Source organism: Bos taurus, chromosome 29 (genome assembly GCF_002263795.3).
Source record: "Bos taurus isolate L1 Dominette 01449 registration number 42190680 breed Hereford chromosome 29, ARS-UCD2.0, whole genome shotgun sequence".
NCBI lineage: Eukaryota > Metazoa > Chordata > Mammalia > Artiodactyla > Bovidae > Bos > Bos taurus.
Genome location: NC_037356.1, coordinates 6,242,265 through 6,255,488, shown reverse-complemented (window position 1 = coordinate 6,255,488; position 13,224 = coordinate 6,242,265). Strand labels below are relative to the sequence as shown.

The window sequence follows — 13,224 nt, the reverse complement described above, 5'->3', positions numbered from 1 at the left end:
ATTTATAGCTATCCTCTATTCTAAATATATTATAAACCTAGATCCGTAAAGTTAATAACAGTGATGCCAGCTAAGAAATGTGCAACCAAACTTAAGCTTCATTATCTTCATTTCTTCCCTCTAAACTATGAATCAACATTTATTTTGAGTATGCATTCATTTCCTTCTTGTCACTCGTCTATGTCTGACACATCTATCCTACTCTGAGAATTTTCATGGTGCAATGTCTTCTCTGACATTCTGAAGAGAATGGATGTGTCTAGCTTTGGCAATGAGTCAAATTCGAGTTCATGAACGTAAGAACGTGATCAATTAGCATTGTTATATTTTAGAACAATGGTCTCCAGCATCATTGTAGGTAATGTGTGTTTTTTTTTTAAGTGACTTTCCCTTAGAAAACACATGTATACAGACATTTCAAGAACTAGTTAGTTCTCTCCATGATTTTTTTTTCTCTTAAATAAAGGACACCCTTTTCCATGTTTTATTATCCATTAGGTGTCTCTTGACAAGATGTTTAAATTACAGGGCCATTATACTCACTAGAGACCCATCCCCCCAATCCAAACTACACAGTCCCTTTATCAGTCTATATTAACCAATGCAAAGTGAGTCTCACTCAAAGTAGTCAGCTACATTATCCTCTGTAAATATCTCTCTGTGACTCCACATAATATAAGGCAAGCAGGTAACTTCTTAACCCATATTTTAGCTCTTAAAACGTATCTCTCACTAATGGAGTCTATATGCAATGAGTCAGTAAAAGAATCAAAAAAATCATACTGTAAATAGGTATACTTCACTGTGAATAAAAGCAAGAAATACTAATGGTTTGATTAAACTTACAGCATTCGAGAAATTTTTCTTTGACACAAAATTACAAACTCCTTGATTTTAGTTATCTTCAATAATGAATAATGAGAGCATATTTGAGAGTGAGCATAAATGAGAGAACAAATGACAGTATTAAAAACCAAGAATAATGCAAAATTAGTTTAAATTAGGCCTAGACATACACAGATTCCCTGCCCACTTGTATTTACTAACTGGCTCTTACCACAACTTTCTCATCTTCTACCCCAACATTCTTCATACTTTTTAAAAAGTCTTTATTACATTTCTTTCAATTTTGCTTCTGCTTTATTTACATTTAGGTTTTTTGGCCACGAAGCACGTAGGATCTTAGTTCCCCAAACAGGGATCAAACCTGCACCCGCCGCGTTGGAAGGTGAATTCTTAACCACTGGACCGCTAGGGAAGTCCACATCCCACCTCCTTTACATGGGTATTGCTCACATGTCCAGAGTTTTCGTTCCTATGCCCTTGTCTGGACCAACTCTAAACACCCTAGGACAGCACAAACTGAATCATATTGTTCCTTCTGTGTCCTCCAGCACTTGCTAGGATTCGGCCAAAGGAGACATTAAATCTGATCACCTATGGGAAGATGAAAATGCTTAATATTCTGTAACTTAAAATAAATGAATTGTATTTAATACAAATTTTTATATGTTTATTATTCAGGTGCAGAAACCTCTTATTAGCAGGTTTTCATTGATAGTTCAGAAAAAAGAAACTCATAAAGACATTAAGTGGTCAGCTAAGCAGTATCTCAACTGGAATTCCATCGCCTCCACTAGCTTTGTTTGTAGAGACGCTTCCTAAAGTCCACTTGACTTTGCATTCCAGGATGTCTGGCTCTAGGTGAATAATCACACTATCGTGGTTATCTGGGTCATGAAGATTTTTTTTTGTATAGTTCTTCTGTGTATTCTCGCCACCTCTTCTTAATATCTTCTGTTTTTATTAGGTCCATACCATTTCTGTCCTTTATTGTGCCCATCTTTGTACGAAATGTTCCCTTGGGATCTCTAATTTTCTTGAAGAGATCTCTAGTCTTTCCCATTACATTGTTTTCCTCTATTTCTTTCCACTGATCACTGAGGAAGGTTTTCTTATCTCTCCTTGTTATTATAATGGAACTCTGCATTCAAATGGATATATCTTTTCTTTTCTCCTTTGCCTTTTGCTTCTCTTCTTTCCTCAGCTATTTGTAAGACCTCCTCAGACAACCATTTTGCCTTTTTGCATTTCATCTTCTTAGGGATGGTCTTGATCCCTGACTCCTGTACAATGTCACAAACCTCCACCCATAGTTCTTCAGGCACTCTGTCTACCAGATCTAATCCCTTAAATCTATTTGTTACTTCCAAGGTTTAATAGAAAGGGATTTGATTTAGGTTATAACTGAACGGTCTACTGGTTTTCCCTACTTTCTTCAATTTAAGTCTGAAATTGGCAATAAGGAATTCATGATCTGAGCCACAGTCAGCTCCTGGTCTTCTTTTTGCTGACTGTATAAAGCTTCTGAATCTTTGACTGCAAATAATATAATCAATCTGATTTCAGTATTGACCATCTGGTGATGTCCATGTGAAGATGTCTCTTGTGTTGTTGGAAAGAGAGTGTTTGCTATGATCAGTGCGTTCTCTTGGCAAAACTCTGTTAGCCTTTGACCTGCTTTGTTTTGTATTCCAAGGACAAATTTGCCTGTTACTCCAGGTATCTCTTGACTTCTTACTTTTGCATTCCAGTCCCCTACAATGAAAAGGACATCTTTTTGGGGTGTTAATTCCAGAAGGTCTTGTAGGTCTTCATAGAACCATTCAACTTCAGCTTCTTCAGCATTACTGTTGGGGCACAGACGTGGATTATGGTGATATTGTTGGGAAGATCCCCTGGAGAAGGGAAAGGCTACCACTCCAGTACTGTGGCCTAGAGAATTTCATGGGCTGTATATAGTCCATGGGGCGCAAAGAGTTGGACACAAGTGAGCGAATTTCACTTTCACTTTCACTGTGATATTGAATGGTTTGCCTTGGAAATGAACAGAGATCATCCTGTCATTTTTGAGATTGCATCCAACTACTGCATTTTGGACTCTTTTGTTGACTATGATGGCTACTTCACAAAGCTAGTGGAGGTGATGGAATTCCAGTGGAGCTATTTCAAATCCTAAAACATGATGCTGTGAAAGTGCTGCACTCAATATGCCAGCAAATCTGGAAGAATCAGCAGTGGCCACAGGACTGGAAAAGGTCAATTTTCATTCCGGTCAATTTTTATTCCAATCCCAAACAAAGGCAATGCCAAAGAATGCTCAAACTACTGCACAATTGCACTCATCTCACACGCGAGTAAAGTAATGCTCAAAATTCTCCAAGTCAGGCTTCAACAGTACGTGAACCATGAACTTCCAGATGTTCTAGTTGGTTTTAGAAAAGGCAGAGAAACCAGAGATCAAATTGCCAACATCCGTTGGATCATAGAAAAAGCAAGAGAGTTCCAGAAAAATATCTATTTCTGCTTTATTGACTATGCCAAAGTCTTTGACTGTGTGGATCACAACAAAGTGTGAAAAATTCTGAAAGAGATGGGAATACCAGACCACTTGACCTGCCTCCTGAGAAATCTGTATGCAGGTCAAGAAGCAACAGTTAAAACTGGACATGGAAGAACAGACTGGTTCCAAATCTGGAAAGGAGTACATCAGAGCTGTATATTGTCACCCTGCTTATTTAACTTATATGCAGAATCCATCATGAGAAGCTCTGGGCTGGATGAAGCACAAGCTGGAATCAAGATTGCTGGGAGAAATATCAATAACCTCAGATATGCAGATGACACCATCCTTATGGAAGAAAGCAAAGAAGAACTAAACAGCCACTTGATGAAAGTGAAAGAGGAGAGTGAAAAAGTTGGCTTAAACTCAACTTTCAGAAAACTAAGATCATGGCATCTGGTCCCATCACTTCATGGCAAATAGATGGGGAAACAATGGAAACAGTGACAGACTTTTTTGGGGGGGGCTCCAAAATCACTGCAGATGGTGACTGCAGCCATGAGACTGAAAGATGCTTGCTCCTTGGAAGAAAAGGTATGACCAAACTAGACAGCATATTAAAAAGCAGAGATATTATTTTGCTGACAAAGGTAGTTTAGTCAAACCTATGGTTTTTCCACTAGTTGGACTATAAAAAAAGCTGAGCACTGAAGAACTGATGCTTTTGAACTTGGTGTTAGAGAAGACTCTTGAGAGTCCCTTGGACTGCAAAGATATCCAACCAGTCCATCCGAAAGGAAATCAGTCCTGAATATTCATTGGAAGGACTGATGTTGAAGCTAAAACACCAATAATTTGGCCACCTGATGCAAAGAAGTGACTCACTGGAAAAGACCCTGACGTTGGGAAAGATTGAAGGCGGGAAGAGAGGGGGGACAACAGAGGAGGAGATGGTTGGTTGCAATCACCGACTCGTTGGACATGAGTTTGTAGGACCCGAGAGTTGGTGATGGGCAGGAAGCCTGGCATGCTGCAGTCCACTGGGTCGCAAAGAGTTGGACATGTCTGAACTACTGAACTGAACTGAAGAAGTACCTCACATCAGCATCTAGCAGTAATTTAGAAATCCTGACCAAATTGTACTTCTCTAAATATTAATGAGGCTGGGTTGATGAAAGCATCTTGACATCAAAGCTATCCTGGAAAACAAATGAACAATCTATTTCCTACAGTATTTGAAAACATATAAATCTAGGTAATTTTATATGCAATTTTAAACAACTGCAGCTAATTTGCAGTATTTACTATGTGTCAAGCTCAGTTCAAAATATTTTTTCATTACTTCATTTGATCTTTGTACCATGCTTGAATGGTAAATATGTTTATGTTCCTCCTTTCACATAGGTGGAACTGAGGCACAGAGATACAGGTCACCCAGGCCACCAAGTTGGCAGGTAAAGCACTCTGAGTCTGCATGCTTAAATGCTGTAATATGGTGTGTGTGGCATCAATGGATGATTTTATTCTTTTAATCTACAGATTTCACAAAGAATATCTACTCCAAGGGTGAGACACTGATAAAGGACTGTCTCATGATATCTGTTAAACAGTAGCCTGGATCACATCACTGTCAGAAAAGTAATCTAAGAACAAGCAAGATGCATGTAAAATGATACAGCTGAGGACACCTACGGAAACAGCTGCAGTCAGATTACCCGCTGAGAACACACTGTGAGCCCCCTCTTTAAACAATGGCATCAGGCAGACAGTAAGCCTAAGAGGCAGCAAAACAAGCATCACTGGTCTTTGCAAATGGTAGCTGTGGGCAAAAATAGGGATGGACGTGCGTGGACCTCCTCGGGTGCCTCCATGCTCCCTGCCAACATGAACATGAAGAGAAGTGTGCCCATGCAAGGTCTGTCCAGGCACATGTATGTCCTGTGGGCACTGGGAGGAGATTGGAAGATTATTCCTAGAGATTAAACCTGACTTAATATCTGAAACAATGAAGCGGTAATTCAGATTCTACATTTATTTTGTGATCAGAATTAAGTAAATATTATCATATCTAAGCAAATGGGGAAAAATTATCCTAAAGGTAAAGTTCAGTAAATTCTTGAATAAACTGCTAAGCTGATCAAAGAATGAATCACTTAGCATCATTATGCTGCTGCTGCTGCTGCTGCTAAGTTGCTTCAGTCGTGTCCAACTCTGTGCGACCCCATAGACGGCAGCCAACCAGGCTCCCGCTTCCCTGGGATTCTCAAGGCAAGAACACTGGAGTGGGTTGCCATTTCCTTCTCCAATGCATGAAAGTGAAAAGTGAAAGTGAAGTTGCTCAGTCGTGTCCAACTTTTGATTAAATATGTGTAAACCAAGCTCTAATTCTTAGCCTATGGCATACTAGCTAGTAAAGACAGTCAGATTATTCAAAAAGTAGAGGGTACTTCAAGCTTCTGCAGGAAGGATCAAGATGCCAGCACACATCAGCTTTTAGGGAGAATACAAAATAAAAACCTGGTACTTCTTTATTCTCTGGGAAGATGAGGCACATTAAGAAAGTCTGGCCCATTTAAGAAAGAATTATGAAGATGGCAAAGAATATATAAAAATTTTTAAAATCATATCTAGCATGTTTCATTTTAAAAACCACTTCAGTTCAGTTCAGTTCAGTCACTCAGTCGTGTCCAACTCTTTGCGATCCCATGAACCACAGCACACCAGGCCTCCCTGTCCATCGCCATCTCCCGGAGTTCACTCAAACTCATGTCCATCGAGTCAGTGATGCCATCCAGCCATCTCATCCTCTGTCGTCCCCTGCTCCTCCTGCCCCCAATCCCTCCCTGCATCAGAGTCTTTACCAATTAGTCAACTCTTCGCATGAGGTGGCCAAAGTATTGGAGTTTCAGCTTTAGCATCATTCCTTCCAAAGAACACCCAGGGCTGATCTCCTTTAGAATGGACTGGTTGGATCTCCTTGCGGACCAAGGGACTCTCAAGAGTCTTCTCCAACACCACAGTTCAGAAGCATTAATTCTTCTGCACTCAGCTTTCTTCACTGCCCAACTCTCACATCCATACATGACCACTGGAAATACCATAGCCTTGACTAGATGGACCTTTATTGGCAAAGTATTGTCTCTGCTTTTCAATATGCTATCTAGGTTGGTCATAATTTTTCTTCCAAGAAGTAAGCGTGTTTTAATTTCATGGCTGCAGTCACCATCTGCAGTGATTTTGGAGCTCCCCAAAATAAAAACCACTTATTAAATATAAATAAATCATTACATTAATGGATAGAAAACAGGAAACTGATGAGGGACTATCCACAAAGGACTTGACTCTGTTGATGCAGAAATCAGATGAGGGATCATTCACAAACTATCTGACTCTGTTGACACAGCATCAAGCAAAAAGAAACACAACCAGACACTGATGCAGATACCTTGTGCCTTGCACTTGGCAACAGCTCCCAACCACAGCTGGGATACATGTGCAGCAAGCTTTTTTCTCTGACCCACCTGTGAAGAACTTGAGCCATTACAGTGCTGGAGAATGCCCTAGTTAGTTAGGTTAGGTTATTCAGGCTTTTTCAGAAATCCTAAAAAACGGAAACATTTTGTTTTTGCCCTCCCAAAGCTTGACCATCATTATACCCATTCCCTTAATGGTATCTAGGGAGCTCTTATTGCTTACTTGGGATAATTTCTAGATTGAATGAAGGGCAGAATCTCGGAGTCTTGACTAGATGGAGGAAGTAGTAAGTCTCGAAATCGTTCTGTCAAAAGAAAAATAAACAAGTTATGAAAAAATCATAAAATAATTTCAAAATAAAATTACTTCCTATTCTTTAAATTTGCCATTCTGATTTCATTTCTTGTACTAGAAATTTACTTACCATTTTATGTATTAAAATAGGTCTTTATTTCACTTTAATGACATAACAACTATGCATATAAATATAGCAAGTATTCACTAGTATAAACTAATACTAAAATTTTATAATTGAAAGGTTAGAGGAAACATATGACCAATAAATACACAAAGATATGTACAAATTCATTAGTAACCTGGGATATGAGAATTAAACCACATACTGTAAGACAGCATTCACATTATGTGGCATTCAACTGATAGGAATTAATCTCATGGACCAAATGTTAGGACTGTATCAACATAAACTCATATATTTTGGGTAGAAATGCAAGTTGATGCAATAGTTTTGGAAAACAAATTGGTATTATCTTTTAAGCTTAAATTTTGCATAACCTATTCGCCTGGCATATATTCTGCAGAAACTTTCAAATATGTCTCAGACAGCAAGAAAAAGAACATTCTTGGTAGCTCTGTTCAGAACACCATAAATGGAAACAACTCAATTGTCTACGAACAGGAAAAAGGATAATTTGTAGCATATTCACACAATGGAATATTCTTTGAAGTAAGACAATGAATTCAGTTACAAATAAAAACACAGTAAATCATATTAGTAGGATCTTGAGTGAAAACTAATATAAGCAGATTACACATCAGTTCAGTTCAGTTCAGTTCAGTTCAGTCGCTTAGTCGTGTCTGACTCTCTGCGACCCCATGAATTGCAGCACGGCAGGCCTCCCTGATCATCACTAACTCCCGGAGTTCATCCAGACTCAGGTCCATCGAGTCGGTGATGCCATCCAGCCATCTCATCCTCTGTCGTCCCCTTCTCCTCCTACCCCCAATCCTTCCCAGCATCAGAGTCTTTTTCCAATGAGTCAACTCTTCACATGAGGTGGCCAAAGTACTGGAGTTTCAGCTTTAGCATCAGTCTTTCAAAGAACACCCAGGACTGATCTCCTTTAGGATGGACTGGTTGGATCTCCTTGCAGTCCAAGGAACTCTCAAGAGTCTTCTCCAACACCACAGTTCAAAAGCATCAATTCTGCGGTGCCCAGCTTTCTTCACAGTCCAACTCTCACATCCATACATGACTACTGGAAAAACCATAGCCTTGACTAGACGTACCTTTGTTGGCAAAGTAATGTCTCTGCTTTTGAACATGCTATCTAGGTTGGTCATAACTTTTCTTCCAAGGAGTAAGCGTCTTTTAATTTCATGGCTGCAGTCACCATCTGCGGTGATTTTGGAGCCCCCAAAAATAAAGTCTGAACACTGTTTCCACTGTTTCCCCATCTATTTCCCATGAAGGGACCGGATGCCATGATCTTCGTTTTCTGAGTGTTGAGCTTTAAGTCAACTTTTTCATCTCCTCTTTCACTGTCATCAAGAGGCTTTTTAATTACACATAGAAGAATATTATTTTTTTGAGTTAAAATAACTAAACAATGTGTTGTTTGGGTATGTTACCCAACACAGCAAACCTGGCAAATCTGGGCAAAAAGGTATATAATATATACAATTTGGGATAATGATTACATTTTAGGAGGAGTAAGGGGAAGAAATAAGAGAAAGCAAAAAGGTAAGTGTATGCAATTGTTAATAATGCCATATGTATTTGTTATAGCATCATAAATCAGTGATTGAATGAATGAGAGCCAGGAATTATCCAATGATGACACTGGGTCCTGAACCAAGAATGTGATTAATATAGTTTTGTGCTCATGAATTCATAATAAAGGAAAGAGGGAGAGAGGGAGGAAAAGAAAGAGGAAGAGAACGAGACAAGTAGAGAAAGTACGACAGGAAACAGAAAAGAAGAGAAGGAAATAAAAGAGTGCAGAGAAAAGAAGATTCTTCAGTTCCATCTTAAACAGTTACAACAAAAAGCTATCTGTATGATAGAGTAACCTATCACTCTAATACTGATCCCAAATTTCTAGGATTAGATGGTCATTATCTCCAGAGTCATCCCTAGGGAAGGCTTCCTTGACCCCTCCTCTTTCTTTCTCTCTTTCTGCCAAATCTGGAATAGATGGCCCTACTGGGTACTCATAGGACACTCTGTGCTTACATGCTCATGAAATCTATCACATTACATTTTTATTAGTATGTATATTTGTCTATCCACCCTTGAAATTAAAAGACACTTCCTCTGGAAGAAAAGCTATGACCAACCTAGACAGCATATTAAAAAGCAGAGACACTTCTTTGCCAACAAATGTTCATCTACTCAAAGCTATGATTTTTCCAATAGTCATGTATGGATGTGAGAGTTGGACCATAAAGAAAGCTGAGTGGCTAAGAATTGATGCTTTTGAACTGTGATGTTGGAGAAGACTCTTGAGAGTCCCTTGGTCTGCAAGAAAATCAAACCAGTCAATTATAAAGGGAATCAGTCCTGAATATTCATTGGAAGGACGCATGCTGAAGCTGAAACTCCAATGCTTTGGCCACCTGATGCGAAGAACTGACTCATTTGAAAAGACCCTGATACTGGGAAAGATTGAAGGCAGGAGGAGAAGGGGATGACAAAGAAAGAGATGGTTGGATTGTGTCACCGACTCGATGGACATGAGTTTGAGCAAGGTCCAGGAGCTGGTGATGGACTGGAAAGCCTGGCATGCTGCAGCCCATGGGGTTGCAAAGAGTTAGACACGAGTGAGCGACTGAGGTGACTGATTGATCACCCCCCTCCTAGTAGATGGGTATTGTACCACCAGGATACAGAACATTACTTAATATATATTAAGTTGCTGGATATATATTAGTTGGAAGGCTATTTCCAATTTCCATTTTTACTGGATACATGAAATTGTTTGTTCATGTTAATCATAATGTTTTTTAGAAGAGCTCCATTGGTCATCATCGATCAACCATAAAAAGCCAGGGGACCTGTCCCCTAGCCTTGACAGAGTCACATCATCAGGCTGAGACAGTACAAAGCTGAAACTCCACACTGTAGTAAATCCACCACTAACTGAAGGTGAGTGATTTCAACAAAGTGCTTAAAATCGACAATTGATGACAGTCAATGTTTCCAGGCTACTGAATAACAAGATGGTAAACATTTGTGAGCAATGAATAAACATTTGTAAACATCATGAGCAGTGGTTACCAAGTATGGCTGAGAAGCAGGATGTGGATTATATCTTCATATTTATTAAAATATATGGACTCAGATATGGCTTCTACTCTGCATTTTGTTTCCATTGCTCTGACAATTCTTATAATACACTTGGGGAGGAGCTAAGAAAATTCAAACAGAGGCGGCTGTAACTCTATAGACTACAGATCCAAGAAAGCATACTTTATTTTTCTCCTGCAGGTACACTTACTCTTTGAGTTTATAGTTTTTAAAATCAAATTCTATCATTAACTGATATATACATCTTTATCAACAAAAGCAGTGTTTATTTCAATGAAATGACTACTAAATTTTTTTGATGACATGACCCTTGCTTTTCAGACTACTACCCAATTTATGTAGCATCCCACTTAATGAATGATTTGCAGTGTTTTTTGCCCTCCAATTATGCCTTTTCTAAAATAGGTCTTGCAAAATAAAACCAAAACCCAATAGCAGACATGAACTTTACACATCAAGTGAAGAATTGTTCAATCAAACAACAATATTAAGTATGACATATTCTTGGGTGCTAAAAATTAATATAAGTTAAAGTTTACTGAGTGATTCCCCAGCTGATTTAAATGCAAAGAAAAAACATAATTAATACAAAACAAGCATAATATAATACAGCTATAGATTATCCTTGTTTACATGAGCACAAAGCCCATTTGATTATAAATCTGGAAGAACATGTCTGGAGATGACATTATATTAATAGAATGAAAAAAACAAAAACCCAACCACCCTAGATATACAACAAAAGTAGCATATAAGAGATCATTTATAAAGCTATCCCAATTATGGAGTCTATAGTTAATATCCTATATCTGAAGCATCGTTTAATCTGAGTATCATAAATGTAAAGGATATCAAATGAACATGCAGACCCTTGAGTACTTAGGTCAAAAAAATTCACATACACACAAATAGAAAATATACACAGTACCTGAAAATTATCCTTTTAAAACTTCTATTTTTATCACTATATGTATAAATTCTAAATGTGAATAAACAACTTTTTCCCATAAAAGTATGGTGACAATTTTTCTTTATGAGAATAAAAATAAATGATAGTTGTCCTCAGAAAAGTCCAAGTATATGAAAAATTGTTTCTAATGCTTACACTGATGCTTCTTTAGTCTCCTAGATTTCAACTGTTCAATTAGTATTCCATCATTTATCTAATGCTAAGGAAAAGGCAAAAATAAACTAATGTTGCCTTGCTTAAATAGCAAAAATTTTAAAATAATACTTCTTCCCTTGGAGCAAAATATCATACCAGCTGAACTACTTTCTCAGTAGGCCCAGAGTCTATTTCTTAAGAAAATGGCAATTATCCAAAAACTAGAGCTTAGTTCCTTCACAGGGCTTCTTAGAACAATTTCATTAAAGCCACTGAAAAGAACTGGAGGATTTTCTGCAAAGTGGTATTTTGATGAGCTGACTAATGATGTGATAATGTCTGACCATGATTTTCTACCAGTGGGGGACATATCTTAATTAACAAAGCTTTCGTAGCCTTTCACCCACTCTTTCTTTCCCTCATTCAATCAACAAAGGAATTCTGAGGAGACCAGGCTTGGAAGACAGGCTGCACACAGCTACAGTAATTTGGGTTCCCTGGACGACCAATCGTGAGACAATGTACATATTTACTCATAAACAAAGACGAGAAAAAATAATCTTTCCAATTCTGATTTCAATTTTTTTGTACACTTACTGTGACTCAAATTCTTCATTTTCCTTTTGGTGGAAAATAAGCAATCTGCAATCCTCCCCAACATGCAAAGAGGAACAAATGTGACAAAATTTTGCACAACAACAAAACAGTATGCAAATATATCCCTGGAATGAGGGGAAAAAAAAGAAAAAGTCTTCTCCCTATCACTGCAAAAAACAAAAAGAAAGGAAAAAAAAAAAAGAAAAAAACAGAGTCAGCTGGTAGTCACCAGCTCTCAGTTACATCCGAGTCAGCTCCAGGTACAAAGGAAATGCTTTTTACAAGACACTCGGAGCCAAGAAGGCTGCGGTGGCTGAGCTGTACACAGGCAACTCTGATGGGTAGTATTCACTGCAGACCTTCCCACCACTCTGGCTGAGAGTTTGTAGAGACTACATGGTGTTCGGTTTCTTTCTCCACCCAATCCCACCCGTCTTCTTTCTTTCACAGGTGTTGATCCCTAATAAGCATGTTACTTCACAAATTGCTTCTCCGAGTCTGTTCCTGGTGAACCCAACCTGCACCAGGTGGGCTTGACAGTCTTCCACGTTGTACACAGTGTTAGTTGCTCAGCTGTGTCTGACTCTTTCCAACTCCAGGGACGGTAGCCCTCCAGGCTGCTCTGTCCATGGAATTCTCCAAGCAAGAGTATGGAGTGGGTTGCCATTCCTTTCTCTGGGGTATCTCCCTGACCCAGGGATGGAACCAGCATCTCCTGCATTTCCCGCATTGCAGGTGGATTGTTTACTTCTGAGCCACCAAGGAAGTCCCTTGTACTTAGAGCCTCTGCCATGCTCTTGGCTACTACTGGGTGAGATGGATGTATGTACAGCTACGTCAAAGTAAGTCATTTCCTTTCCAGAGGTAATGAAACTAATGCAAACTTCATTGCAATACAGGTGCTCATTGTTAAGAAGAAATGCTGTCAGATATGCCCTCAAACACACATATCCTGTGACAAGTGATACCAAGTAATCTGATGGTGGGAGAAATAAACAAGTGGCCTATCAGGTCACATGGTATACTAGCCAGTTGCACCATGCCCCATGCTGTAGTCCCTAAGATGCACATAACCATCAAGCATTCACGTGCCAGTGGGAAATGAAGAAAATTATAATTAGACTGATACGAAAAAGGTATAGGAAATAGAAATTA

General features: G+C 38.8%; 1 protein-coding gene across 2 annotated transcripts in view; it reads right to left on the bottom strand.

Moving 5' to 3' along the window:
* Nucleotides 1-13,224, bottom strand: part of NOX4 (NADPH oxidase 4) — a 188,354-nt gene that overhangs the window by 53,380 nt on the left and 121,750 nt on the right. For both annotated transcript variants that reach the window (NM_001304775.1, XM_024986994.2), the window contains 1 exon segment: nt 7,040-7,121. In NM_001304775.1, coding sequence (NP_001291704.1) covers nt 7,040-7,121 — 82 coding nt within the window.